This window comes from Scomber scombrus, chromosome 7 (assembly GCF_963691925.1).
Source record: "Scomber scombrus chromosome 7, fScoSco1.1, whole genome shotgun sequence".
Classification (NCBI taxonomy): Eukaryota; Metazoa; Chordata; class Actinopteri; order Scombriformes; family Scombridae; genus Scomber; species Scomber scombrus.
In genome coordinates, this window is record NC_084976.1 from 16,201,701 (window position 1) to 16,229,605 (window position 27,905).

The window sequence follows — 27,905 nt, forward strand, 5'->3', positions numbered from 1 at the left end:
ACAATATGTAATAAAACACAGTTGTAAGAATGTAAAATATGTCCTTTTATTAGATATTATAATTTTTGGACAGATTCTATACATGAAGAAACACTTAAAACGTCCTTATATCTGCTTGTAACTACCTCATAGTGTGTTTCTATACTGCTTATAAATGCTGTCACCTTGTTCTGTCTTTATTCTTTTTCTGTTGCAGCCACTAAGTAGCCTTGGTATTTATTCACACTGAGAATATATGATGCACCCATGATGTTTCAGTTCATAGGAGATGCAAAAATGTAGCAATCAATGGAATATTAAAAACAACCCAAAACTATTCTTAGCTCTTTCTAATAATCACTGATGTGACTGTAAATATCTTAAATGTTGACTTGTCCTTGATAGCCGTGAATGAAAAGAGATAATTTTTGAACTGTGAATATTCATCACACAGACTTATTGTTTGACACCTTGGGTTTTTTTTAATTATAAATTAGATGCAGAAAAAAGATGTTGTTAACATCACTGCCTGTGCCCCAACTTCCATTCTGGCTTTTGTATTTATTTCACAACTATTTCAAGTCTAGTAAATAAAATCTATGAGATCCACGGACATCTGTACTGTGCTAGTTACACTATGTGATGGCCTTAGATGGTTCGATTTTTACTTTTTTTTTTTTAATGCCAGCTATGTATGATTTTGTGTATATATTTCCTAACGCTATGCCTCCATTTGTTTTTGTAAGATTTTTATTCATTTAATAAATAACTTTGATAAGTCATGCTGTTTTGTTGAAACGGGACACCAAATCTGCACCGTTCCGAATTCATTTTTAGGTATCTTTGTGTCATACTTCTCATAGGCTCTAAACAATTAGCAGCTTTGCTTAAAATCTTGCACTGCTTATGTAATTTGGATACTGTGTTACATGCCATTGCACTGATAGCAGCACTAGAATTACTTCTTACTTTTTATCGTTCATGGAAATAATTGCTGAACTGGGCTAAAACTCTTATGAGACATGTCTGTCACTTACATTTAAGTATAAATCCCACTTGATGGATTACACAGTGAGGAAGTTTGGACATATTTGGTATATACTACCCCTTATCGAGGGATTTAGTGTATAAGAACATTTCCTATCCAAAATCCAGAGGGAAATCAGTTAAGAGGTATTTAATAATTTGAGTGAAATGAAAATATAGCTTCATCCAAAGTATTCTGGAGGAAAGTTTCCTCTTTCTCTTCGAGGCACAATCTGATTCCTGCCTGCCCCCCCCCCCCCCCCCCCCCCCTCCCTCCCTCCTCTGCTGCTCTGTTCTCAACTCGAATCTGTTAATGATCTCTTTGCCTTCAGTTCTAAGTGGGAGCAGGCATCTTGCATGGCCTAGGGCAGCGTTACATGCCGTCACACACTCCAGACGGGACTGCTTAACTGCGGTCTGGAGCACACAGGCATGGGGCTGCGGAATGTGCATACACTGGGAAGGGGGGCGGGGGATGTTGGGACCAGGCAGAGGAGAGAGGGGAAGCACAGCAGCGCCTCTCTCCACTTGTCATGGGTCTCCATATTTAGAGTGCACAGAACGTCTCTAATGAAGGCAGTCGATCACTTTGATTTCCTTTACTTAGGCCAAACATCTGGCTCAACACTGCCTTATGTGCCATAGAGGCCTTCATGCCATGTGTGCCCCTTATTAGAGGAGTGAGCCAATCTAAAATGGGATTGGGTGTGCACTCAGCAGTTAATCATGTAACAGATCAGTCACTTTTGCTTAGATGTGCTCCAGTCTATAACTGACACCCAAACAAAGCAGATTGGACTACAAGGCAGGGAAAATGGAAATCATTTTACAAAAAAAGTTTATTACTTTTTTAAAATGTTTGTACACTCAGTATGACAATGTGCTTACACAATACTTACAGTAGAGTAGGGTGAAACTTACTTTGTACATAGAAAAATAATAATAAACAAAAACAAACACATGAAAGTCTCCCCCAACACTGAAATAAAATAGAGCGTGAGTCAGTGGGGTTTTAAGTTTGACAAACTGATAGGGGAACTGCATCAGGAGGGTTGAGCTGGTGAGGATGGGTGGGCTTCACTGTGCTCCCTGACCCTGCTCTCCTGCGTGCAGCTTTGGTAATTTTACAGGTATTTACACTTTAAACCATGAAATGATAGTCCTTTTACAAAATGTTTGCTTATTTAAACATTCCCAAAAACTACTATTCAATATATTCACATATAAAGCAATGTACATATGTTGGAACTCTGTTTAATGCAATTTCATAGGCTAAAACAAATTGGCAACCTAATGCTATTGAAACTAATTTGACACCAGGAAAAATCTTGGAAATGAATGAGTTTGTGGCCGGTCTAGAATGTCTAAGTCGGACTAACAGTGATTTAAAATAAAGAGAGCCAGAACACACAAGATGTTAAGAAACTGTTAAAACTGCAATGCTACAACTTTAATCTTCAGCGTCATTCCTGTAAGAGGAAACGAGGGCGGAACAAACTGGGAGGAGGGGTTGAACAGGAAGTGGGGGTGGCGGGGCTGATACACAGCTAAACAGCACATCAAACATAGCATTCAAACCCTGCTCCCGTTATTATACATAAATTCATAAAAAAGACATGGAAATATTGATCACTAACTGCTAACAGCCCACCTGCTGTTCACTGAGATCCCTAAGTGTATTGTGAGTAAAAAGCTCATCCCAGTACATGTAGCAGGAGACATGGAAAATGTAGGAATTTCCATAAGGATACCACTCTAACCTCAGCCTACATCATGCATTCATAAAATGACGGAGGCTCCAAAGTCTTGTGGTTAGAAGGCAGGGTTTGAGGAGTGGAAGCTTGGACCTCCACAGTCCAGTTAAAAAGCAGCACCAGATACAGAATCAGTGGCAGGGGGGTTGAAAGCGTGCACAAGAAAAACAAAGAGGTGGGACTGGACTGTTCTGTCATTGATCCGTTTGAAATAGTGGAAAGTAAAGAAACTTTGATAAATATCATACCAAAGCAGATTCTGTCGAGTTAATCCTCACTCAGGGCTATACGAGTTTAAAAAGTGGAATTAAGGTGATCATCTTGGGAACATTTAAGAGCCACAAATGGAAAAAAACAAAAATGCTAAAAAACAAACAGTCAGTGAAAACATTAGTCTCTTTAGCACCCCTCAGTGTCGTCCTTCGAGAACACTGCGCCCGGAGTCTCGGCTCGTTCAGCGACACTTGAGTCTCCGACAGTGAGAATTCATTGGGCTCCTACGTGATCCATGGGGCCTGGAGAGCTTCTTGGGCAGCAGTGCATAATTTAAGTCATAAATATGCGTAAGAAACTACTTCACGGTTCAGGTTGGCCAGTTCATACACGAAGGAGTGAATGGAAAAGGCATATCTGTGCTTCTCCTGTGTTAAGAGTGGAGTGAAACGTCTGCAGCCTCTGGAGGCTAGTACACCTCTGTGTCCTCCTTGGGCCTGTACACAGAGCCAAATCTCTGCATGTACTTCTTGATGTACTCCTTGGTCTTGTGCTTCACGTTCTCGTTACACTCAAGGTCCTCAGGATTATTGCAAGCTTTCAACTCCTTGTTCATAACACCATGAGTAAGCTAGAATAAACAGAGATGAGGAGAGAGTTAGACATTATTCTTGTCACCAGATGGTAAACGATATAATAACAATGTATATCCAAGATGTGGTAGAATGGGTGGATGGTTAATACTCTTTAAGTGACTCTGCTCTTTTTAATTTGAGACAATACAACTCAATCTCTAAATGAGTGAAGCCAAACTCGTCTCTCTTGTTTATTGTGCCCATGTCTTCAGAGTCCTGGTATGTCCGAGAGGCACTGAGTACAAACCACTCCCCACATGCACAATCCATAGACCCACCAAGGGAACCATGGAGGAAAAAAAAAAAGAAGGCTGCCTTTTGAAGAAATGCTGGCTGAAAACAGCTTTTAGAAATGAGTAAAACAAAAGAGAGGGAGATAATAGTTTAAATGTACAATGTGTTTTTTAGTCCCTTCCAGAGGCAGAATACAAAAACATTTGGCTGGAGAAAGAATTCGTGGGAGCTCAACTATTTTAGTTCTGGTTTGAGGGAAAACTTTGAAAACGCTTCCTTTTAAGTTAAAAGCTGACCGATATTTTCACTGTGTGCGCACCACGTGGAGGACAGGAAAGGTTTGAAAGCTTCTCCGCAATAATGGCCGTTCTGACAGCATGTGTGGACGTCTTATCGTTTTGTCTTACCTTTCTAGCCAGGTGTTTGAAGTCTTCTGTGTTGCTGATGCGACCCAGTTTGCAATCTGGTTTCCGATAAGGATTTAAACACTGCACAATGAACTGGGACATCTGTTTAACACAAACACATAGAGACAGGTCAAATAGGTAAAAACAAACAAAAATGGAACAACTTGAGTCAAATCACAGGACATAATGCATTTGTTAGCAGAGACTCTGGCTCACATCTTTGCGAAATGTCTCTTTACTCTTCTTTGCCAGTTCACTGGAAGTGTCTGCTTCAGCTGTCTTTGTGGAGAACTGTAAAAACAACAGTAAAAGAAATGAAAGATATCATGAAAAGATTGGTTATTGAAGACATTAAATCCTTGGCTTTGCAAGTGTATCCTGTCATGAACTCCAATTAAATTCCTTCATTACTTTCTCAAGACATTATTGTTATCATCTTATCATACAGGCTAAATCGGAATTGCAGAGTAGTAATGTTCTACTATTAAAATCACAAGTGAGGCCTGTGTACCAGCTTGATTGAATGTGACAACTGCCTGCAAAACAGTAGCTATCAAGGTCAGTGGGGCATCAAACAGCACCTGCTCACCAGCTCCTTGACACAAAGCAGGATATCCTGCCAGGATGTTGCCTCTTTGGCTCCAACCTTTCAACAACAAAGGCAAGCAGGCAACAGCTGACTGGCTATGCCCACAACAAAGTGGTGAGGATCAAACGCAAGCACAAAAGATTCACACAGTGTGCCAGAGACGGCCAAATATAATGGTTTACAAACAGAGAATATGTGCCATAGCCATAAAGTGCTGCATGTGGACACCACCACTGTCTAAACACATGCTGGGAAATGGTCCATGACATCGTAGCTGTTCTTGGCGGGAATTGTTGCATCAGAAACACGGATCTCTCCATCTTAGTTATGATGCCTTTTTTTTGCAACTCTCTTACATCTTTTTAAAGAGACAAATGGGACACTCGCATAGCTTGACTATAATAAAAGAAACCGCAAATAAACGAATGCTAGGTCTTCCAGATGGTTTCTATTATCCTCAAAGTCGGGACAAAAATGAAGAGGGAAAACAAACGAGGCAGAGGAAGAGGAGATGAGCAGAGTCACTCCTCCCTTTACAGCCTTGAGGCAAAGGGACAGCTGAGCGAGTGCAGTCTCTTTTCAAGTCTTTGTCTCCATGTAGGTTCTTATGAAGCCATTTTGCGAGGAGTCATCAGCGAAGTCACCACGCTTGCTGAATATGGTGTCATGCTGAAGACTTTTCCCCTTGACGCACAGCTGAAAGTAATCACTAGTGCAGCATCTTCAATTACCTCAAGGAACAAACACTATTAACATGTTTGCATCCAAGAGAAAACTTTCTGAGAACCGAAACAAAAAGTGCTTTACTTAAATCATTTAAAGTTGCAACACATGACATTCAGATGTCGCGTCATAGCACATCTCAGACCAAAACAATCATGTGTCATTTACTCAATAAAGTTGAAAAAAAAGCCAACATCTCACGAAACTTAGATCAAACTGTCAAACAAGGCAGTGCTGATCACAAATTGCTCAAAATTCTGTTAGTGCCTTGCCTATTTCTTGCCTCTAATGCTTTTAGAAACATCTTTTAACTGTAGTGTTTAAATGTAATATGAGAAAGTTTGTGACACTGCCGCCATCTTGAAAATGGACGTGAGGGACTCGCATGCATGCGCGGCTGGTGCGGCCACTAAAACAAAGAACATAAATGCTCTGATAGCAACACAGTAATGTGGCTTAATTCTCTGCTCCAATTGCCATAATACCATTATATCCTTTGCTGACAATGACAGTGAGGCTCAATGTAATTTACTGCACCTTTAGTTTTATGTGTATGTGTGTGGTACTTTTAAAAAAACACAAATCAAACTCACAACTATTACAGATCTTTTACATTTCATTCATTCCCTCTAAAAGCTTACCTTGGAAGGATTCTCATCATACGTGGGTGTTCCCAGGTCCATCTCAGATTCATGGTCCACACTAGTGTTGTCACTATTTCCATCCCAGGAGGGTGGAGGGTCCCACTGTGTTTGCCTGATGTACAGAGAGAAAAAATAAGACAGAAATACATGCAGGGGTTTTCTGGAAACACAAACACACAGTAAATAGAATCACATTAATGCCAACCTTGTGGCAATATGATAGTAGTAGATCTTTCCTTCAGGGTCCCGTGCCACTTTCCAGTGGGGAGGTAGGACGATAGTTTTAGGTTTGGGGGGAGAGGGTGGAGGCAGGTCTATCACATTGTTGGGTACAATCATTTCCTGGAGAGGATGAGAACACAGTGAATAACTTCCAACAGAAATGTAATACATCCTCCCTTAAAAAAACCCACAACTTTTCTTGGGTTTTGCTGTGAGAAATTGATTCATATAATCTTTATTATTGATGGCAACTGTGGTCTACATTCATACGTGATAGTATTTAGATTCTTATTTACAAATGGGAACCACTGATCCCTTTCCATAATTAATATTTTTTTTCCACATCTTAAAAGCCAGTTTCTCATTAATTTTCAAGGACTTTTCCAGGACATTATCAATGATGATCTAGCTGGTATGACAGATCAGTGATTGCAACATACACTAATATATTCCTCTCTGTGGATGTCTGATTTAAAAGATGTGTAGTCTTTGGCTAAAACTTATCAAAATCAATCAAATAATAATGCAAACACACCTACAGATGTCCAGCATTTCCCTTTATTAGTATTACCAAATTATAATGATCGTTTGGGCAACTCTAACCTCAGCTTTCCCTTTTTTCTTACTTCCTCTCTCATTTCTTTCTCTTCAAAAACAAAAAACAAAACAAAAAACCACTTACTCAAAAAAACAAACAAACAATAAAGAACACACTGGAAGCCTAACATAAACTGGCCTACACAGAACTGAATAGCATCCATATGTCTGTTGCTACAAACACTCATTGTTCAGTAACTCAAAATATATCTTCTGTAACATGGATATTCATCCTGCAAGTTCTGCGATCCAAGTGGTCGATATAAAACAAAGCAAATGTCGCATTTACATAAAAATGTTCCTCATTGAGTTTAGTATAGCCTCACATTGCTTTTTTTCTCATTAGCAGTTTGGTCTTTTTCTTCTTTTAATCCTCCAGGTACTGGACTCATTCTTGCTCCTTTGCAGTGCTGAATTAGGTCTATTGCATCCTGGACCAAGCGTAATACTACCAAGTCCTCTCTTTCAGGTTTTCTTCAACCATATCCTTTTTGACAGAGTACCTTCTTTCTACTGCAGTTTGTCTATGAGACGTTGTGAGACATTTCTTTAGGTCCCGCAGTGCTGCATACTCTGCTCCGCCATTGACAACTCTTCAAAGAAATTCATCAAGCCTGCAGCTGTAAACAAATCTTGAAACTCTGATTCATGGTTTGCACAGACATACAATGGGAACATTAACATCCTGCATTGAGGAGAACCTGTAGGAGTTTCTCAAATATTGCTGTTGCAATTTCAGCAGCTGTTACCATGGTCACAGGTCAAGGGAGCTCATGTGCTGCACTGCCTGGTACATAAGAGGACTTCTCTCCATGATTTTCTTGTGGGTCACAGCAAGGAAGGACATACATTTTTTCTTGAACACCTGTATATTCACTGGATTTTCTTCCAGCTTTTCAGATGTCTTCTCCAAAGCTTGTTTTGTGGCAAATCACATGTCCAACTGTTTGAGTGGCACATGGATTGCTTTGTCTTGTGGTTCCAGTTTCAGCTGCTGGACAGGTGTCTTAATCTCCTCAAGTTCTGCTCTTTTGATAAAGCGTGACAGCAAGCCTCTCAGGGTGGACTAGAGAGCCTTTGCTAAAAAAAGGCACCACTGGGACATCTGTCTGGAATGTCTCCAAAAATGGGCTTCAGCTGTCTAGCAATAACTGTAAAAAAACTGGAGCTTAGCCTGGAAAAGGGGGTCATCAGTGGCCTCTTTCACTGTACAGTAGGAGGCTGATGATGGCTTAAGTTACTTTTGGAAGTTTCTTGTGGCTGCTGATGTACTCCTGCACTGCTGACCACACTTCTACTGCCCACTCAGCAACTGACTTCCACCCGTCGATGGACACAGAACTTCAAAGGAAATGTTGTTGTTTTGGTCATCTCGATGAAGTCATCTCGCCTTGCTGGTGAGTCATGGAACGACTGCCATAGAGCTCTCAGTACATCTCTCACCTCCCAACCTTTGTAATTCTCTTAATTTTGAAATTTTAAATGCACAACATACAAACCACAACTTCCCAGATTGATCATCTTTGGCGCCACTTGGCTCTTGACCACCTGGAATATCCTCAGGAACTTCTACTTGACTATAGGGCCATAGAGTGTGTCCCATTAACTCTGATTCACTATGATGCACAACTACCTTCCCTTTATGTTCACTCCAGTGCCGCTCAGCAAAATCTGCCTGTTCTTTCAGTGTAACTTCATTTAGGCACTAAATAAAATACACTAATTAGCACTGTGCTTTTCTTGTATCTTGATCAGCTATGTTTCCTTAGCTATTGAAATATGGACACAAGCCAAACATACAATGTAAGCTGAATTTGTTGCACCACATGAAGCCTGTTTGGCAATCTCACTGTCTGGAAACATCTGAGCAACAATGACTGACAAATATCTGAGCTGGACTGAAAAAAATGCTGAGCTGCCTAGTGCTCCTGAGCTTTTCCCCATTTCACTTTTAATGCTGGGCTTCCATGACTGCTACTTTCCTGATGTACAGTGTCCCAACAAACCACTATTTGTGGTTTGTTGGGACAGCTACTTCCCTCTCCTGTGTCTTTTTTAAGGTTTTACCCTCAAAAAATGAGTTATTCCTCTCTCACTGTTTGTTTGTCCTGCAACTTTGACATGGCCTTGTCCTCAAGCACAACTCTTGGGTGATAAGATACCCAGATTACCAACATTGAAAGTCTCCTGTAATTATAAGACAAGTGTTACAGAAAAGAATCAGTATAAGCATAACCTTTAGATATTTTGATGTCAATACTTCAGTTACCATCTCTGCTATTGTTTTTTCTTGCCTTGTTTTAATGCTATGTTTTAATATTGTTTTTTATTGTATTTTGTCCTTTTTTTTCTCTTGGAGAGCCCTTTGTGCTCTATGCTTGGCAATTGCTATGTAAATAAAATTTATCATTTATATTACTTTATGACCTGAATCCCTTTTTTATTAGGAATTATATTAACCATTGCTGCCTGAACACCTATAACACAAGCAATAGCCTACAATTTACCCTAGACTGAACTTTACATACCTAAATGTACAATTTAAATTTAGAGCCCACTTTGCTAGGATTATTCACTGCCACCGACTGCTATCAGTTTATCACACCAAGAGCCTTTAACAAGTCTAATCACACCTACTGCGAGTCATGTTATGGTCCATTTTACCTGAACAATGCAGCATTGCGTCGGAAGAAACAATGCAAGCAAAGTAAAAAAAAAAAAAGTACCATTAGCCAGTGTTTAGCTGGTGTTTGACTTACATACAGTTGGGCTCCCAACCATTGTTCTGACCCCGGCTTCCCATTCATTATTCATTATAATCAAACTCTCTCAACAATGTCCAACACACATATGAAACCATGCACATTTGAAACAAACCCCTAACCAGAGTTGTATCACAAACCTTAAACCTTTGCAAGCAAAACAAGCTAACATTATTCAACCATTTAAAACAAGTTAGGAAGAAAGCAATGATAATCTATAAACCCAATAACAACTACCAGAGTGACCAGCCAGCAGTGACTAATGTTTATATTTGATGGATAATGTAACTTAAATTATTCAGAGTTTCAGCCACTTAAGTTGAGATGTCATCTAACCTGCATGAGCTACCATGTGATGTGACTTGCGGGTTTGTTCACATAACTGAGAGCAGCCTATTCAAAATACTCCCATCTATGAACTACCATTTGAATGTTAATGTGATCCTGAACATAACTTGTTATCCATTTTGGGGTGCACTGATAGAGATTCTAACAAAGTTAATTATCAGCTAAAAGAAAAAAGGAGAATGCTTAAGTATTTTTTCAGGACAGCACAACATTTTCCAGGACATTTTACTTTTTCTCCTCATTTCCAGGTGTTTTCCATGACTGGGAAATTGGTCCATTTTTCCAGGTTTTCCAGGACACGACATTGTATGAAAGGCCTTGCACCCACACAGCTCATAAGAATTGCATCATTTAGATGTACACTACCCCCTTGTGGCCACATATAGATGTAAAACTTCATGTCGCAAAATATGGATTTCTGACCCTTCAGCTTCCTGAAAAACTGTTGCTGCCTAAACCCTATTTCACCCTAATTAACACTAACTGATTAAACCCTTACACATTTTGAGCAACTCTCCTTACCTAAAAACCCCACTGGTTTACAGCTGTGAATAATTTAGGGCTGCAACTAAAGATTATTTTCATCATGATAATTTTCTTTGTGAATCGATTAGTCGTTTGGTGAATAAAACATCAGAAAACACTTATAAATGCCAAATAAACATTTGTAGAGCTCAAGGAAAAGCAATCAATTCTTCATCAAATCAAACATTTTAGCTTGAAAAATAAATGAAGCAATTGATCTAGTATCAAAATAGTTGCAGATCAACTGTCAATCGACTTATTGATTAATTGGTGCAGTTCTATAATCCTTCACTGTATTGCATCATGCACAATCATCCTGTTTCAAGTGGAAATACATCAAATTACCAGACATAAAGACACAATTTTACCTCCATGTGCTTTAGAATTTTTGATTGAGTACGTTACCTGCTGGACAGTTTGGGATGTGACAATGGTGGTGACGGTGCCTCCCTGCTGCACCACCACTCCCTGCTGATGACCCGGATACACAGGCTGGCCGTGCAGATAGCTGGCTGTGGGCTCAGTGTACGCCTTCACAAAACACAGTGCTATCAGATCTCACAAGTCTGCTAACTGGCACAGAAATCAAATAAGGTTGATGATGCTCCTAATTTAAAGCAGATCATTTGAAAATGTGTTTTAATTTCAAATCTGTTTAGCAACTGAGTTGAGATGGCTTTTTTTTAAACAATTAAAAATATATATATTGTACAGCAATGTTGATATAAATATAAAACCTGAGGAACACTACTGTGATAGGCACCCACCTGTATGACGGGAGTGTTGGCCTGAGGGTAAGCGGTGGGGATGCTGTAGATGGTTTGGCATGGCTGACCCTGGTAATAGATGGCCGTTTGCGTCTGAGCCGGTGCCGGGGGTGCAGCATACTGCTGTGCTGGCTGGGTCTGCACAGTCACTGCCTGCTGAGTAGTGGGGTCCCAGAGAGTGGTGTAACTCTGCTGGCTCTGTACCTGAGGAGCTGTCTGGGCAGGTACAGATAGGACAGCTACACCTGCGTCCTGGGCTGCTACAGTGGGCTGGGCGTACTGCTGGGGGTTGCCAGCGGCGAGGTTGGTGGTGGTGATGTGCTGGGAGATGCTGGAAACTGGAGTGGCCTGGGAAGTGGAGGATGGAGAGGGCATTCTGAGGTCAGATATAGGACGCTGGGGAGGGGTCTGTTCATAGTTCAGGGTGGGCTCTACAGCCGGAGTAGGTAGCAGTACTTTTCCTGCATTGGGGTTGGAGGGATCCACAAACGTCTGGATGGGATACCCAGGAGGGTAGGTGATGAAACCAGGGCTGGAGCCGTAGGCCAGCGCAGGGTCATAAGCCATAGTTTGGAGCTGCTGCTGCTGCTGCTGCTGCTGTTGAAGCTGTTTCTGGGCTTCCCGCTGAGCAACTTCCTGCTCAAACAGCTTTCTGCGTTCCTCTGTGGACAGCTTGTTGCGCTCCTTGCCACCAACTCCCCTTGGTGTCTTGTTGCTGTTTGATGGGTCAAACCTTAAAAATCCAAGGAAAAAATGATTCCAAGCACACTTTTCTAAGATACATAGTTGTTTAAAAGTTTACTTTATGCTTGGAAGACGCAATGTTAAATGTTCCTGAGCTATAACAATACTTACCGTTCCTCAGTGCGTCGGCTGCTCCTCTCATAGGATGAAGGTGGCGGAGATGTGGAGCGTCTCCTCCGTCTCTCAGTACTGCGTGGAGTTTTGTCAGAGGCTCGATCACGATCCCGGTCTCTTTCTCTATCCCAATCTCGATCTCTGTCTCGATCTCTTTCTCGATCCCTGTCTCGATCCCTGTCTCGATCCCTGTCTCGATCCCTGTCTCTGTCATAATCTCGGTCTCTGTCACGTTCCCTCTCCTTCTCTCTCTCCCTTTCACGTTCTCTGCTACCAGAAGTGGCGCGTGGTGTTAAAGCGGTGTCTCGATCTCGGCTGCGGTCTATTTTAAGACAATTTGATTAGTCAAAACCATACAGAAATAATTTCTAGGTCTAAAATAAACATTGGAATAAACTTACCATTTGCCTCCTTTTCCACCTGACTCTTCTTCGGTATTCTGTACACCTCCTGAAAGGACGAGCAAAATTAGGCTTCAAACATCAAAATACATAGCATGCAAAAAGACTAGAGACAGAAAAATGGTTAATACTTTACATTTGTACACGTCACATAATGTCTGCCTTTAAAAGTGACTATTTGAACTCACCTTCAGATCCTTCCAGCTTTCCAGAAGCCGGGCAGCCATGCCAGTAATGTCCAAAGCACTGAGTTGGGGCTCCTGACTCCTCTCACTCTCAACATCTGAGACACCTTCCTCTTCATCCTGAGAGGGAGTTCCTATCACTGATGGGTCCACAGGGGCTGCTGGGACCTCAGACGGCATACTGACCACAGAGGGCATACTGGCCTCTGGGGTCTCAGAGCTAGGGGGAGCTTCAGTAGCAGATTCACCAGGCTGTATTCCACAGTCAGGAGGAGGTTTTTCAGCCTCCTGTGTCTCTGACTGGACTTCCATCTGCTCTGAAGGCTGTTCAGATGCAATATCAGTAATATCTTTTTGGACAGACGGACTCTCTGGCTCATGAACTTTCACAGTGGGCTCGTCTCCTTCCAATTCAGCCTTTTCTGACACCACCTGACTGGCCTGCTCCTCCCCATTCTCCTGTTCTTCACTAAGCTCTTTTGGCCCCTCGGGCTCATCCTTCAGGCTGTCACTTGTGTCCTCTTTCATCTCAATGTCCTTCTTCTCCAAATCCAACTCCATTTTGTCTTTAACTTCCTCTGCCTGAGGTTGGTGTTGACTGCTTGAGCTCATTCCCAACTCTTCCTGTGTCTCCTCTTTGACCTCTTTGACTGATTCTTCAGTTGCTTCTTTTGTTGGATCTGCAGCACCACCCACTGGCTCTGCCTTCAACTGTTTCTCATCAGGAACTCCTCCATGTGAGGATTCATCTTCTTCCTCATCATCCTCCTCCTCCTCTTCCTCCTTCCCATCAGATGCTTTGCTAGCGTCAGAGAGTGCGCTGTCCAGACTGTTTTCACTGATTATTTTAAGGCGGGGGTACACAGCTGGTTTGGAGGTGTCACCATCCAATTCTGGTCCCAGTTTAGCAGAGGAACCATCAGGGGTGTTGAGAGGTGTTTGAGCACGGGAGGTGTTCTCACTAGAGTAGCCATCCATCTCAGCAGGCTGAGGCAGAGTTTTTGACTGGGCCCATCGCTGAATGAAGGTCAGGACTCTGCTCTCTTCCAACATGTTCTTAGTAGAGATTGGTAGCACAGCCAAGGTCTTCATGATCTGTAAACGCAATTAATTGTCAATGATTAAATCGCAAATTACATTGTGTATGACCATACATGCTGTGTGGGTTTTAAAATTTCTGTTACTTTAGTGAGACCATATTAAATTTACCAGTAAGTCAATGACATTTCTCACCTCTAACTGCAGTTTGATGTTGTTGGCACTGTTGCCCTTCGCTTCAGAAAGCTCCACCATGAAAATCCACAGCAAAGACAGGCCATGGTGGTCTAGGAACTGCTTCAGGCATGACGGATTTTGAGTATCCTGTGCAACACAAACATGTCATATGCCAAATCACATCAGGAAAATAGACTAAATATTTTGTAATACTCAGTCTCTCAGGTCATACTTGTATGAGCTTTAGACAGATGAGTTTCTGCTCCATGTTTTCCACTCGAACCATGAGTCTGCAGAGGGACACCACCTGTTTCTCATCATACAGGCCTTCTCCATTCTCCAGTAACGCCTCCAGTTCCTCATCAACCTGAGAAAGGACAATGTGACATTATCATTAACATTACACGTTTCTTGGATAAACTGGTATAGAGACATCGTGGTCAGTATTCATCTGTTTTGTAGTAACTAAACCCTTTATTTTGGCAAAAGAGTAATTATAATAGTATGGTAATATACTTTGTTGTGATTAGTAAAGCGTTACTGCTTTACAATTACTGGGAGCCAATTACCCTGTTGATGAGGCATTATATATCAAGGAAAGTCTTTTCAAATTAAGCATATCATTAACCATACTACAAAAAGTCTATCCCTGTAGTCCACAATAGAATTAAAACAATTACTTAAGTAATCAACATGAAATTAATTGATCACAATTTTTGTAATCTATTATTGTTTAAAACTATATACTAAGAAACTATTCATACATTTGCTGAATTATAGCATCTACATTTGGAAAATAGGTTTGTATTTTTCAGTCTGATGTAATTGTAAATTGGATACCTTTGAGTATTTGACATGAGCATGAAATAAACAACTTTTAAAAAACAACAGGGTTTTAGTGACAAAATGGGCATTATCTTTTTTTTCTTTCAAATTTTATAGAACAGATTAAAAAACAGCAGATTAATTGATGATAGAAATGTATATGTATCTATCCATTTCTCAAAGACACCTTCCATTTAGCTCATTCAAATTATTTTTTATTACTATTACTATTTATAACCTGTCTTTTGTGTTTTAACTGTGTTGTTTATGGATGGGACGAGTCACTAAAGATCTGAGAACAACTAATCTGATTTTTGTAAAAACCTTATGAAATTAGACTTTAATGCAGGTCGAGCACAATGTTCTACTGAATGCATTTCGAAAAAGATGTCAGAAAGGCTTTCAGATATGACTGAAATAACTGACCGTGGTGAGAGCGTTCTTTCGACTGCGGTCTTTCTTCATCCTCCCTCCAGCTGCTCGAACACTAACCCTGTTCTCTCCACCCAGGAAGCCTCTGCAGCTGGGCGCTCCACAGAAGCATTTCTGTGCTTCTTTGCTAGAAGATAAAACAAAGGTGGAATAACTACAATTACACCATCAGTTAAAATTTTAAATAGTCATATCTTTATTAACATATCTATATGTGCTTCAATGATTTCACACATGTATAGATAGCATAAAATACAATTGTGAGGGGTTAAAAACGGCAAACAAATAATACCCATATCTCTGAAACTGGTAATCAAAGGTCAGTTCAGTTCCTTCAGGGACTGCCTTGGTGGTGAAGAACCCAACTCTAAGCTGGCCATTGACCGTCCACTGAAATGGAATAAAAATCACCTGGTTAATCAACTTTCAGTAAAGTGACCTGACAGCGTATTATAGAAGTGCTTTCTTTTGCCACTGTACCTTTTGGGTTTCACAGTTGGGCTCGCAGCTGTGGTTCATAAACCGAGAGCAATTACCCTTCAGCGTGGCGTCAATGATCTAAGGAGAAATAATGATGTCAAGTATTTCTGCCAGCTACTTTAACCAAACCATTAAACCAGATTGCAGTTTAAATATTCACATTAATTGCATTGTGTCATTTTATCACTTACCTCATTATTCTTTAGAGACATGAAATAGTAGTGGATGTTCTTGTTGCGAGCGTATTCTTTCACCCTTGTCTTGAACTCCTTGTGGTCCAACACTTCCCCACAGTATTCCAGTACAAAGGTGTTACTGAGATAGTTATAAAAACAAACAAGTTTAAACAATATCCAGTCATTTTCCATCCAGTCAATGATTTTATTCCACTGGCACATTAGTTTTTTGTTTCCACAATTACGATGATACCCCGTCACAACATACCATTTTGTCTTACAAACCTTACTCTAAACCTTTAACTGATATTCTCTTATCATAGTCACATTTATGCATTTAAAAGTGTAAAATTGGAAAAGAGCAACATTTCTAAGAGGCTTACGTAGTCAAGTCTTTAGCTGCCCGTAGTCCCCAGCCTTTGTCCTCTGTGAGGATAACCTCAAAGTCTGCATGCTGTTTCATTTGAAAGCGTCGATTGGAGCAGTACATTCCATTTAGGCATCGTGACGAACTACAACGATACAAGTTCAAAACAAAAGAGAAGATGTTAAGCACATATTCTTTAGTCAGTACATGTATGTCAACATGTTAAATAGTTTTTCCAGGATTAGCTCGCCAAATTTGTATTGTATAAAGCATGATTGATGCCAGATCTTCGGTAGTTCTTAGTAAGTGCACCATGTTGTAAGATGTCCTATTTCTGAAGCAACAACCATAATTTGTAAAAGTTTCTGTAACAGTAGAACACTTTTTCCATTTGTGCAAATGTTTTAAATTAAAAGTTGAGTTATTACATGTTGTGTCACAGCTTTATCAGTAATAATCAACTTACCACTCAATCATCAACAGTCGGTTTAAACAGTCTTCCCCACATGCCAATACTCCCCTTGAACGCTCCTCTCTAGACAGCATTGGGCACTCACATTGCATTCTCTTTATATCTCGATGAGATTTGCTCTTCTTTCTGCAGATAACATTTAAAAACAGTCAGATCTCAAGTCAAAGAAAACCATATGTTTTGTTAATTGAGCTGAACAACACCTTACCTCTCAGTTAGGTACAGATTCTCCTCAATCAAGTCGAAATAGGGCGGCATCTTTTTAGACCTGGAAAAGTCTTTCCATTTATTGGAGTCTTGAAAGTCCTGCAGATTGAGTGATGGTCGGTTCGCCTCAGTTTTGACAATGGTTTCCTTAGAGACATCAGTATCTCCTTGACGCTCCCTCTTGACTGCAGGCCCAGCTTCTGCTTCATTATCCGAATCAGACTCGATCTCTTGTCGCCTTTTCTTGGGAGGACCCCTGCCTCTGTGGGGCCTGAAATTGTCTTCTCTTGGGGGATCGGGCACAGCAGAGCCCCTGCTGTTGCTGCTTATTTCATGACCTTGCACAAAGCTTGATGACCCAGGAGTGTTAGGTCCAATGCATTCAACAGCTGCTAGTTTATCACCACTGTAGTCTTCGTGGTCATTAGTGAGAGAGTCTGGATGGATTTCACCTGCAGGATCCTGATAATGTTCATGCGCATGGAGGTAGGATTCTCTGCTAGTCTGCATGTTTGGGGCTTGGTGGTTCCAGGAGGCATTACTCTCCTTGTGTTCCTGTCCCTTGGGAAAGGTTTCTGTCGGTTTAGTGTTTAGTAACTGTGGCTCATGACTGCTGTCTGGCTGCTGGTATGTACTACTGGGCTGTTCTGGTTGCGTGAAATCCCAACCCAGGCTGAATCCATGCTTGTCATTGATGTTATCAGCGTTGGAGAAATCATCATGTTGGTAATGGGAGTACATCCTCTCACCTCTTCTGCTTACGTTATGCTGTTTGTGTCCTTGTTCACAATGTCTGGAATTATCAAGGCTGTGGGCAGGATCTGTGGCACTTCCATGGGCACTGATATGACCAGTTGTGTAAGGCTGGACACCAACAGAGCTAGAACCCTCTGAGTGACTAGTACTATCAATCATATTACTCTGGGATTGAAAAAACATACTTGCATTGGATGAATCACTTACACCTGCTCTAGTTTTCCCAAATGCAATTGGAGGACAGTTTTTGACTTCAATATTCAAACCAGCTGCTATATGAGCATTCTGGAGATCTGAATTATTAATTGGACTGCACAGGGAAGCTCCAGTGTCCTGCGTGTCCATTGTGAGGGAAGAATTCTTTGGCACCACCACCACTGAGTGCAATCGTTTTATCGCCTCTCCACAATCAGAGTCATACTCTGAGTTGTCACTATCACTTGCCTCGCTCTGTCCTCCTAATGGATCCTGACTGAGAGACGTTCTCTTATGAGCACTGCTCTCTGATTTTTCTTCACAATCATCACCGTTCCAACTCTGCATCTTTGCAGCTTTGTCGGCCCGTGATGCATCATTTGTGTGCAGGGGCTCATCTGTGTTTGTTTTTTGAGAAATAGTCAGTTTTAAGTCACAGTGGTCAATGCTGGTGCTTGCTAATGAAGGTTCACTTTGGTCTTTGCATTTGTCAGTCTTAGATGCGCTGTCTGAGCCTACTTCCTGCTTAGGGAGCTCGGTCTGTTTCACCAGTTTGGAATGTGTTTCAGCTTCTTGCACAGTATTGTCAGAGTCTTGTTGGCTATTTTCTTTAGAAAACTCAATTTTTTTGACGGAGATCACTTTTTTAACAGTAGGCTTACTCTCTGCACAAAGTGTCCTCTGTGAAGTGTCACTCTCTGAGGTGTCCTGCCCAACAATATCCCATCGAGACTTTTTGGTGGAAATGCTGTTCTTTTTAACTATATCTGTATTTTGCTGGCCACATGTCAGCTGATTCTCAGATTCGAGACATGATAAATCAGATTTGAGTGGCGAACTTGTGCCAGACTGCTCACTGTCAGTCAAAACTTGCTTCATCTCTACAATCTCTGGTTTAGTGTTCTGTTGGGCATCATGTGTGACAGTTCTTTCCACTGTATCAAGTAAGGACTTTGGCCCTAAAGAATATTCAACAACTTCCATGTCCTGGCTGCACATAATGCTATCAATACTACTGCATGAATTTAGGACCGATGCATTTGAGTTCTCGTGTGGTCTATTTTGAGAATTAGTCAAGTTTTCTAAGGCAACTTTTACCTGCTTCAGGCTTTCACTTGAGCTTAGAGTTGCATTTTTATTCTCTACTTCAAGACCTGATTTTGTTTCATTTGATCTGTTGGATAATGACTCTTGCAAACTCTTGTCAGTGCATGTGACCATTTCAAGAACATCCTGATTACCTTGTTCATTTCTCTGGTTTGTATCATTTAATTGGGATTCAGAGTCCTGTTCACTATGAGAATACGATTCTATGGTGGCTGCACATGTCAGTGCTTTGCTGGGGCTGTGAAATATGTCATTTGATTGTCTATCATGTCCAGTAGTTTTCACAGAAGCTCTAGAGGGGGTCTTCTGATTCAAGTCTGGTCTACTAGTTTTATTCAGGGAGTTTTTACAGTTATCCTCAGAGCCAGAGCTTTTGTCAGGGGCCTGTGATTTTCCCTTATGATCTGCCTCAGAGTCACTCAAGCTGCTTTTGTGGCGTTTTTCATATGTTTGAGAGTGGATATGCTGACTGGAAGAAGAGGATTTGCTGTTGGTCTCTGATTTCTGATGGGTGCTAGACTTTCGGTAACTTGATTCCAGATCAGGAGAGCACTTGCGCTGTGAATCAGAGTCTGATAGCCGCTTTGAAGTCCTTTCAGACTTTGACGATTGTGTTCTTTTATCCAACTCTGAAGAATGAGGAGAATCTACAGATTTAGTGGCTCTCTCAGATTTTGAGTAAGAAGAGGATTTCGACTCTTTATGGGAGTTTGAATGGGTGGATGATCTACTAGAGTCACTTGTCCTTGTTCGTGTCTTCCTATGGTCATCTTCAGAATCAGAACTGTCCCGAGTTCTGTCAGTGCGAGAACGAGAACGTCTTCTGTCTCTGCGCGGAGAACTCCTGTGTGATCTGCGATCAGAATCATGATAGTATGACCTTTCAGAGCGTGATCCTCTGTCACCTCTGGATCTCTCTGCTCTGGAGTGAGATGAACTTGTTCGTGACCCTCTTGATCTAGACCGGGATCTAGACCTGGACCTTCTGCGATCTTTGTCGGATCGAGATGAGCGCGATGACGTGTGTCTAGAATCACGGTCCAATTTGGAGTAACTAGAAGACCTTTCATGATTCTCTGTCCGCTTAGAGGAACTTTTTTCCTTTTCCTCCACGTGTGAACCAGAGGAAGACTTTTTTACTGCTTTGCTTCTGCTGTCCGAGCTTGTTTTACTTTTGGAGTCAACTGTTTTGTGGCTGGAAGACATCTGGACTGAATCTCCATCAGATTCTGAGCCAGGGGGAACACTATCAGATTGGGACATGGTTTTCCTTTTATATACCTTATTATCCTGCTCAGTACTGCTGGAACTCTCTCCATCTTTTCCTGAGGACACAGCGGGTTTCTTAAGGCTAGACGTTACCCTTGTCTCAGCAGCTTCAACATGAGGATTCTCCGAGAGGCAGACTCTGGCGACATTCTGAGGCGGAGGTGTTGGGAATTCGGTTTCACTCTTACTTGTTGATTTCTGCAGAACCTGTGGTTCAGGGGACTGTGGCTCCTCTGGCACAACAGATGTTGGTTTCTCTTCAGTCACAGATACACTGAGAATTTGTTTCTTGAAATGCATCTGTGCTAAATCCGTTTTCGGTTTAGTAGCTGAGGTGACTGGTGTTTGAGGAAGTGTCTCTGCTATTGATGTTGGCACCATGGGTGTCTGCTTTTTCTCAGGTTTGCTGTCTGTATTTTGTCCTCCTTTGTCTGAGGCTGACTGTGACAAGGCAGCGTTAGGTTCAGAAACAGACTTCTCAGGGCTAGCAGGAATGAAGAATGGGCTCTGCATTGGCTTCTTGGGTGTCGCGAAGCTGAAGGACACTTTCTGACGACCCTGATCCTCTAGGTTGACCTTCATCTTTGTCCCTTTAGGCAAGAGATGGTTGGACAGCATGACTCTAGGAGACAAGCTTTTTATTAGGGCTGCCTTGGACAGGCCCTCCACCGTTACCTACAATAAAAGAGAAACCACACATAAATCTGTGACCCCCATTTTTAGAAAAACTCAAATGCAAGCAGACCTTAGCATTTATCAGCTTTGTTAAGACTTACCGAAGCACTACTCCCCTCCTCTCTGTAGTTCATAGGAATATAAAAAAGAGGAAAGACAGAAATCAATTTACACAGTTCATGTAGCACAACATAATACACCTTTTAGATGATCAGGAGGGATAAAAGCAACCACAACTATTAAAGTAGCCTTGCGAACATGTCCCTGAACATTTTGTGTGAGCTCCTAACTACAAATGACTTCAAAGAACAACATTGGTTGCCTAATCTAAAATAATATTACGTGTATACTTCTTTCTGCTGCTTTGACTTGTAATTTGATAAATTTTGAAATGCAAAAGGTCTGTTATACTAATAATAAGCATACTTCAGCTTTGTTTCTAACAAAACACTTCATTTTTAGGATGCTCATCTCAACCATGTATGTCATTTACAAGACATTCAATAATGGAGAGTAACAGGAAATGAGGGGAATGGCTGGCATGAAACAAAAGTCACTGAATGGATTTTCAGGACATATCACATCAGTAGTATGTGTGTAGGCTATGGACACAACTTGGTACAGTGACAAACAGATATTTGACAAAAAACAATGGATTTAAATGGTAGGTAAATGACAGGACGTACTCCTGGGGTTGTCATGTTCACTAACCTATAGATGCCAGATTAAGTATACTGGATTTTCTAAAGACTTTAACTCACAAAATGGGCCAAGGGAATGACTGGAAGGAAGGAGTAGGAGTCAGATGTAACTTGAAAATGAAATAAAATTGTGCATTTCTAATGTATACAGAACAGAAGAATAACAGTATAGTCCTTTGGTTGGCTGATGATGGTGGTATATGTTAGTATTCTCTACAGAAATCTATCAATATTGGGGGGGGGGGGGTTATGTCCAAAACTACATAAATACTCAGCATGGTGTTGTTGGTCTTGATTATTTCATTAAGTATTAGATCAAACTTTGAGGGAATGTGCTTATCAGCTTTGTTCTGAGAAATGTCCCTCCTGCATTTGACTCATCCATAACTAGTAGCTGTGGATCATCTCTTTCAAATTAATAAGATGAGCCCAGTTCCTTGCTCAAAAGCAGTGGCAGGAGCACTCCTAATAGTTAATATGTGTGACTTAGGTGTAGAAGTAAAGTGGTGCATCCATAGGAAACCCACACAAACAGAATGAGCATGTAATAGTTAATATGTGTGACTTAGGTGTAGAAGTAAAGTGGTGCATCCATAGGAAACCCACACAAACAGAATGAGCATGTAAGCTATCCACATGATAATTAACTTCAGGACTTTCTTACAGTGAGATGACAAGATGACTGAACAAGAACAAGCAGAGAAAGAAAACAAAAGTATTAAATAAGTGTCCAATGAAATTGCTTTCACTGTAGCCTAGCTTGCAAGACAAATGTTCAAGATCTAAGCTTTATATCCTACTTAATTCAGAAATCCACTTGTCTCAGGCAAAAAAGTACAGCACAAGTAAATTCCACCTTAAGTATGCTTTTTGCTTCCATCTAGCCATTTTAAATATTCACACTCCATAAAATTATGCCATATTATACAATAGATGTTGCCCTCAATGTCAGTTTTTCATGCTTCATTTAGAAAACTTGTACTTGGCTCGTCAATGTTACACAGCCCCTTTGAAAGTATTGTCATCTTTTATCTATTCTCTTTAGTCTTTGGCATTAAGAATACAGTCAAAATTCTTTCTAAATCTGTTTGTACAGTTCACTGCAAATCAACTCTTCACAATTTAGCAGTGTATAGACAGATTTTAATGTTTATGTTTGCCATGTTACAATACATTTGTGACATTTCTGTTAAGTGTGGTGTGAAGCTTGGTTTTACAGACTTTTTTCTATTCTTAGGTTCTATTAATTTAATCCGCATGTATCTTTAACCCTAAACTTATGTATAGCAGATCTTAAGAAGACCTATCCCACCCCCAACCAACAACAAACATGAACACAATCATGAAGAGTATATTTAGATTATACATAGTATATTTAGATTATCTGGGAAGGTCCCTCAAAGAGTGTAAAATAAATTCCAACTCCCAATACACAGTTTGTCTACATTACTGAGACTAGCAACTGATGTTGCCTATTAAAAAAACAGCAGAGGCAGACATTTTTTTTTTTAAATCACAAAAAACAAAGTAGCACAGAGGTGTAAGTATTCAACATGTAAAGAGATTGTGAATAACTGGGCTTTTATTCCTTTTTTGTTCTATTAAAGCATGTGTGTTTTCCTTAGGGTAGGCTCAATATGGATGCTAGGCAACAATTGGGTCATTTAATCCTTTAGGATTTCTTTTTTTCTCTCTCTGACCTTCAAAAAGGGACAAATCTGTAGTGACATTCAGTTATATAGAAAGGGCTATAACTACGAGTCCACAATCAAATGATTGATGGACAGGACCTAATCGACCAAGAAATTCACCATTTTAGCTTGACACTGCAAAAAAACATATTACACTAAATAAAGAAATGTTATTCCAACTATGATGCACAACTGTTTCACGTTTAAAGCTAACAAACACTGAACATAAACGCACATAATATCCCATACAGTGACATTAAAACAACTGCTACTCGATCAAAGGAATTGAAGTTATTCCTCTAAAAGACATCTCCTTTCCTACAAAATAATAATTTTGTTCATGGAAGGGAAGTAAATGATATGTCTTCACGTTGTATGCAGAGACTTTTCTGCCATTGTATACTAACACAGACACTTCTGTGATGTATACCACATCTGTGGCACTGCACAAACTATGTATACACTCGTTGGTCAAAAAATAAGCATATGAAGATAACATTTTCAGTCATTTAAATAAAAAAAGAGCCAAGAGAGATCAAACCTTTTTGCAGAGGCTAGTATTGTATTTTTTAATGATCAATTAACTAATAGTGTATATATTATGATGGGACCTTGAGCTTAGGGTAATCTTGAATCAAACCCTTTTGACAGTAAATAGGTACCAGAAAGGTATGCAAAGACTGCATCTAAAACAAAATACAAATCTAACGATACAAATGTTTCCCAAACTCAAATTTAACTAATCAACAGACATACACTGTGAACTTCATGTTGTACTGTCTAATACCTGATTTCTGACTTGAGCAGAGTGTCCATTGAGAAACTCGTCTAGGATTAGTAGGCCTGAAGAGGCTGCTGGCCAAGAATTATCCAAATCAGAGAAATGAGCCCTCCAAAGTGACGCCACACCTGACAAAAAGAAAGATAAGGGTTGCAATGAACTGAGTCTCATTTATCCATTAAAGCTTGCAGCTATTCTGTCAGTAACTTTGTCATCATCAACATCTAAGGCAAGTCCTACAAATGCAGAAAACACTTTGTTTTGCATACTAAATACAGGCCTTTAAATGATGTGACTGACTTGTACAAAAGGCAATGTATAATGTGCAGCATGTAAAAAAAGGAAGTATCCCGTGCTTTCAAGTGTTGAGTATTCATTACTTCTGCAGGCGTCCATTCCTGAGATTGTTATCTATTGTTGCAATGTGGCAGAGAAGCCCATTGCACGTCTTACTATGTCCAGAGACGAAGATTTCCCCAGTTCTCTGCTGATGTGGCTCTCTACCCAGTTGCATCACAGCAACACCAAGAATAAAACATTCACCTGTGGTTTAAATATAGCACATCATGGTCGAAGATAAATGGAAAAACATGGATGCAGGACAAGCAGCGAGCATGCATCTCATTATTAGAAATGTAAAGCGCAAGCAAATGGCCTACAGAAAACAAAGGGTGTCTGTACAATGGGAATTTATGTGAACAAACACATAAACACTCTTGAAAACAAACGGCGACTGGTTTGAGGCAAAATAAGCAACAAACCAACTACAGCATGGTCAGTACTGGAGGACTGAAAGCAGCCAAAACATGGCCTTTAAAAGGATGAACCTACCCACTGTGAAAACGAGTGAAGGATGTGTAGCAAACCCAATTAAGTGAAATATTTTTACCAACATTTACAAACTAATCGCAGTACAACACACGTAGAAGCAGTTAGCTGCCCGGTGAGACGACATTAACTTAGCTATTTGACTGTGAAGCTGGTTTATAAACATTATCAGAACCAGCTAAGCTAACTCGACAAGCTAACGTTAACAGCTTTCGTGGGCCATCTGTAAAACCAGCGTTAACTCATGTTATATGAATAATTCATGCATGTTATTGTAGACTGGCGACAGGTGTATTATTTGAAGTGACACGTACTGGATGTTTGACATGTGTTGGCTTCACAACAGACGTAAACAATTGCATTTGTTCGTAAAAATGTTAGCCAAGGGGACTCTACTAGCATTAGCAGCTAACTAGGTTAGCTAACTCTCGCACTAGCAGCAAAGAGGCTAACGCTACTAAACTTATATTTTAGTTATCGATCTTTGATCTCTATGTATCGGTGTAAAGTCGTGGTAATTCCGGTTTTCTCGACTACTGGGGACCTAATTACTTCTCTATTTATATTAATTAGCAGGAAGGGTTTCGGGTACGTTTCCGTTTTAGGATGTAATGGACCCGTACACTCGAGCCTCTGCACCCGGCTTTACTAGCATGCTAGCTGGTGATGTTTTGTCTTACTTGTGTGTGTAGTAAGATTGCTTGCCAGAATTAACGTAACCCCGCGGTTCTCGAGATACTCACTTTACCAAGTGCTTAAGGTCACAAGGCTCCCCCATCTTCGTAATCACCGGTAATCGACCCTTTGTGAAACATCAAGCAACAATGTGTGCCGACGTCAAATCCATACGGAGCTGTGGGAACTGCTCGTCGGCTCAGTGGCTCCGCTGCTGCTGCCGCTGCTCACACTCAGCCTGGGTGATTGTTGATAGAGCTAGCATGAGCTCACATAGTTATCCAAGAGTTGGAGGAAAAACACAAACGATCACGAGGACTCAGCCAAGGAAAGTGTCTTAATTTGGCCAAACTGTAAACAACAATAAAAACTGACAACCCGCTCCTTTGGAAGGATTATGGACATGTCTTTAGATTACCTTTTTATTCTACACACCGGTGCTGACAGCGTCGCTCCGGCTGTGGCTGCTGTGCTCAACAGCGTCACATGATGTGGAAGCACAGCTGGCGCGAACCCTGGAGCGCACTGCGGGTCCGATTCATCCGAGCCAGCTACTAACAGGCTCGTTTCTGATAAACTGCGCCTCATTGGAAAGTGGACGGGATCAAACAGCAGCTACAGCGGGGTCAGTGGTAAATAAGGTGCAGTTAAAATGAGCCGACAGTTTACAAAATATACAGGAAGTTAGAAGTATTTACATCCTCCTGTTGATCATGATTAAATAAAATGTTATCAGATCAGTCTAGTCAAGCTTAGCAACAATGATGCTCTGTAAGTTATCTGGTACCCACTCTCTTGAAAGCATTCCCTGCATAATCTTGCTCTCTTGAAATAGCCTAATTATGTCAGCATACAAAACTAAGCTATTCAAAAGACAGGTTTTCAATTTTCAAGTCTATTTTAAAATAATAGAAGGCTGCCATTTAATTATTTTTATTTGTTACCATAGTCATTCCTGCTGTTCAAACTATTAGAAAATCCCTTCATAATGTACTTGTAAATACATTATGATAAATGATAAATAAATATTTCAAGTAGATATCTTTCAACAATACAACTTTTTTAGTGCCAAAGTCCCTCTTTTTGTTACTATTTCCACCACAACTCAACAGGGAAACACTGTCTGAGGAATAACAAAGAGGGAATTTGATACTAAAAAGACTGTAAATATGACTTTATATGACTAAACTCAGACTGCTGAAGCCTCATAAACTGCAGATAAACTTTCAAATGTATTGCACACAAAATGACTGTGGACACACAGTAGGGGATATTTTAATTGCCAGTATGAACATGAGGAACTGGTGTTATGAGGCAGACTTGAAAAACTGTGAACCTATTCTTTAAAGTGTGCATGTACTGTAAATGGGGTACTGCATTGTATTCCTGCATGTATTAGTAATAACTGAGCAAAGGCATTACATTTCAATTTCACAACAGACCTCTATTCTGTTCTGTTCACATGTTACGGATACACTCTTACAGTTTATCCGTGTGCCTGCATGAAACTGTAGATCAACACATCTATGCAAACAAACTGAGCTATAGAGTTACAGTTCATACAAAGCTTTTAAACTAAATGCATTCATAGTTTTGACAGCCTTTGGATTAAAGGAGAATTGCAATTGTATCAAGGTACTATTTGACCTCTGTAAAAATCAGGAACTTTGGCTTTTTAACCTGTAAATTTGCTTTTATGAAAATAAAATAATATTAAAAAGTTGATAAAGACACAGATGTTAGTATCAAGATAAGATATTCCTTGATTAGTCCCACAATGGGGACATTTGCATTATTACAGCAATAAGTGAACAGTAAAATAGAAGAGCAGCAATAAGAAAAATAATGAAGAACAATAAATAACAAATACAAAAACAATAAGAACAATGATAGTACAAATATATAATAAAAATAATCGTGACATTATTTACATTATTTACAAGAGTATTGGTATGGAGTGGTAATATACCAGAGGTGATATTCTTATTGCATAGATTAAAGTGAAATAAATAAATACTGTATGTATATTATATGTATATTGCACACAATTAAAATGGACATTAAAAGTGCAGTGTGTCCAATTGTCCAGGTTGGGGGTGGGGGGCCGAGATGCTGCTGCCCTGGCTGACCACCCCATAAAAGATGGCTGATGCCACCACAGTGTCATAACATGTCCTCAGGAGT

At 40.4% G+C, this 27,905-nt stretch overlaps 1 protein-coding gene across 4 annotated transcripts; it reads right to left on the bottom strand.

Moving 5' to 3' along the window:
- Positions 1–1,826: 1,826 nt before the first annotated feature.
- On the bottom strand, positions 1,827–26,197 carry setd2 (SET domain containing 2, histone lysine methyltransferase). 4 transcript variants are annotated; one of them, XM_062422201.1, is made up of 22 exons: positions 25,790–26,197; positions 21,147–21,168; positions 17,045–21,045; positions 16,831–16,962; positions 16,381–16,509; positions 16,013–16,136; positions 15,822–15,899; positions 15,634–15,731; positions 15,336–15,468; positions 14,317–14,451; positions 14,103–14,231; positions 12,873–13,964; positions 12,685–12,733; positions 12,281–12,605; positions 11,882–12,158; positions 11,426–11,773; positions 11,064–11,189; positions 6,410–6,546; positions 6,202–6,316; positions 4,465–4,539; positions 4,249–4,350; positions 1,827–3,603 (listed from the first exon to the last, which is right to left on the bottom strand). In XM_062422201.1, exons 1-22 carry the CDS (start codon positions 25,822–25,824, stop codon positions 3,442–3,444), a joined length of 7,824 nt encoding a protein of 2,607 aa, XP_062278185.1. In that variant the 5' UTR covers positions 25,825–26,197; the 3' UTR covers positions 1,827–3,441. The 4 variants fall into 4 exon arrangements, with proteins under 4 accessions (XP_062278185.1, XP_062278183.1, XP_062278182.1 ...); XM_062422199.1 differs by adding an exon at positions 24,225–24,346 and having other exon boundaries at positions 11,426–12,158; XM_062422198.1 differs by having other exon boundaries at positions 11,426–12,158; positions 25,790–25,959; positions 26,140–26,196.
- Positions 26,198–27,905: the final 1,708 nt, after the last annotated feature.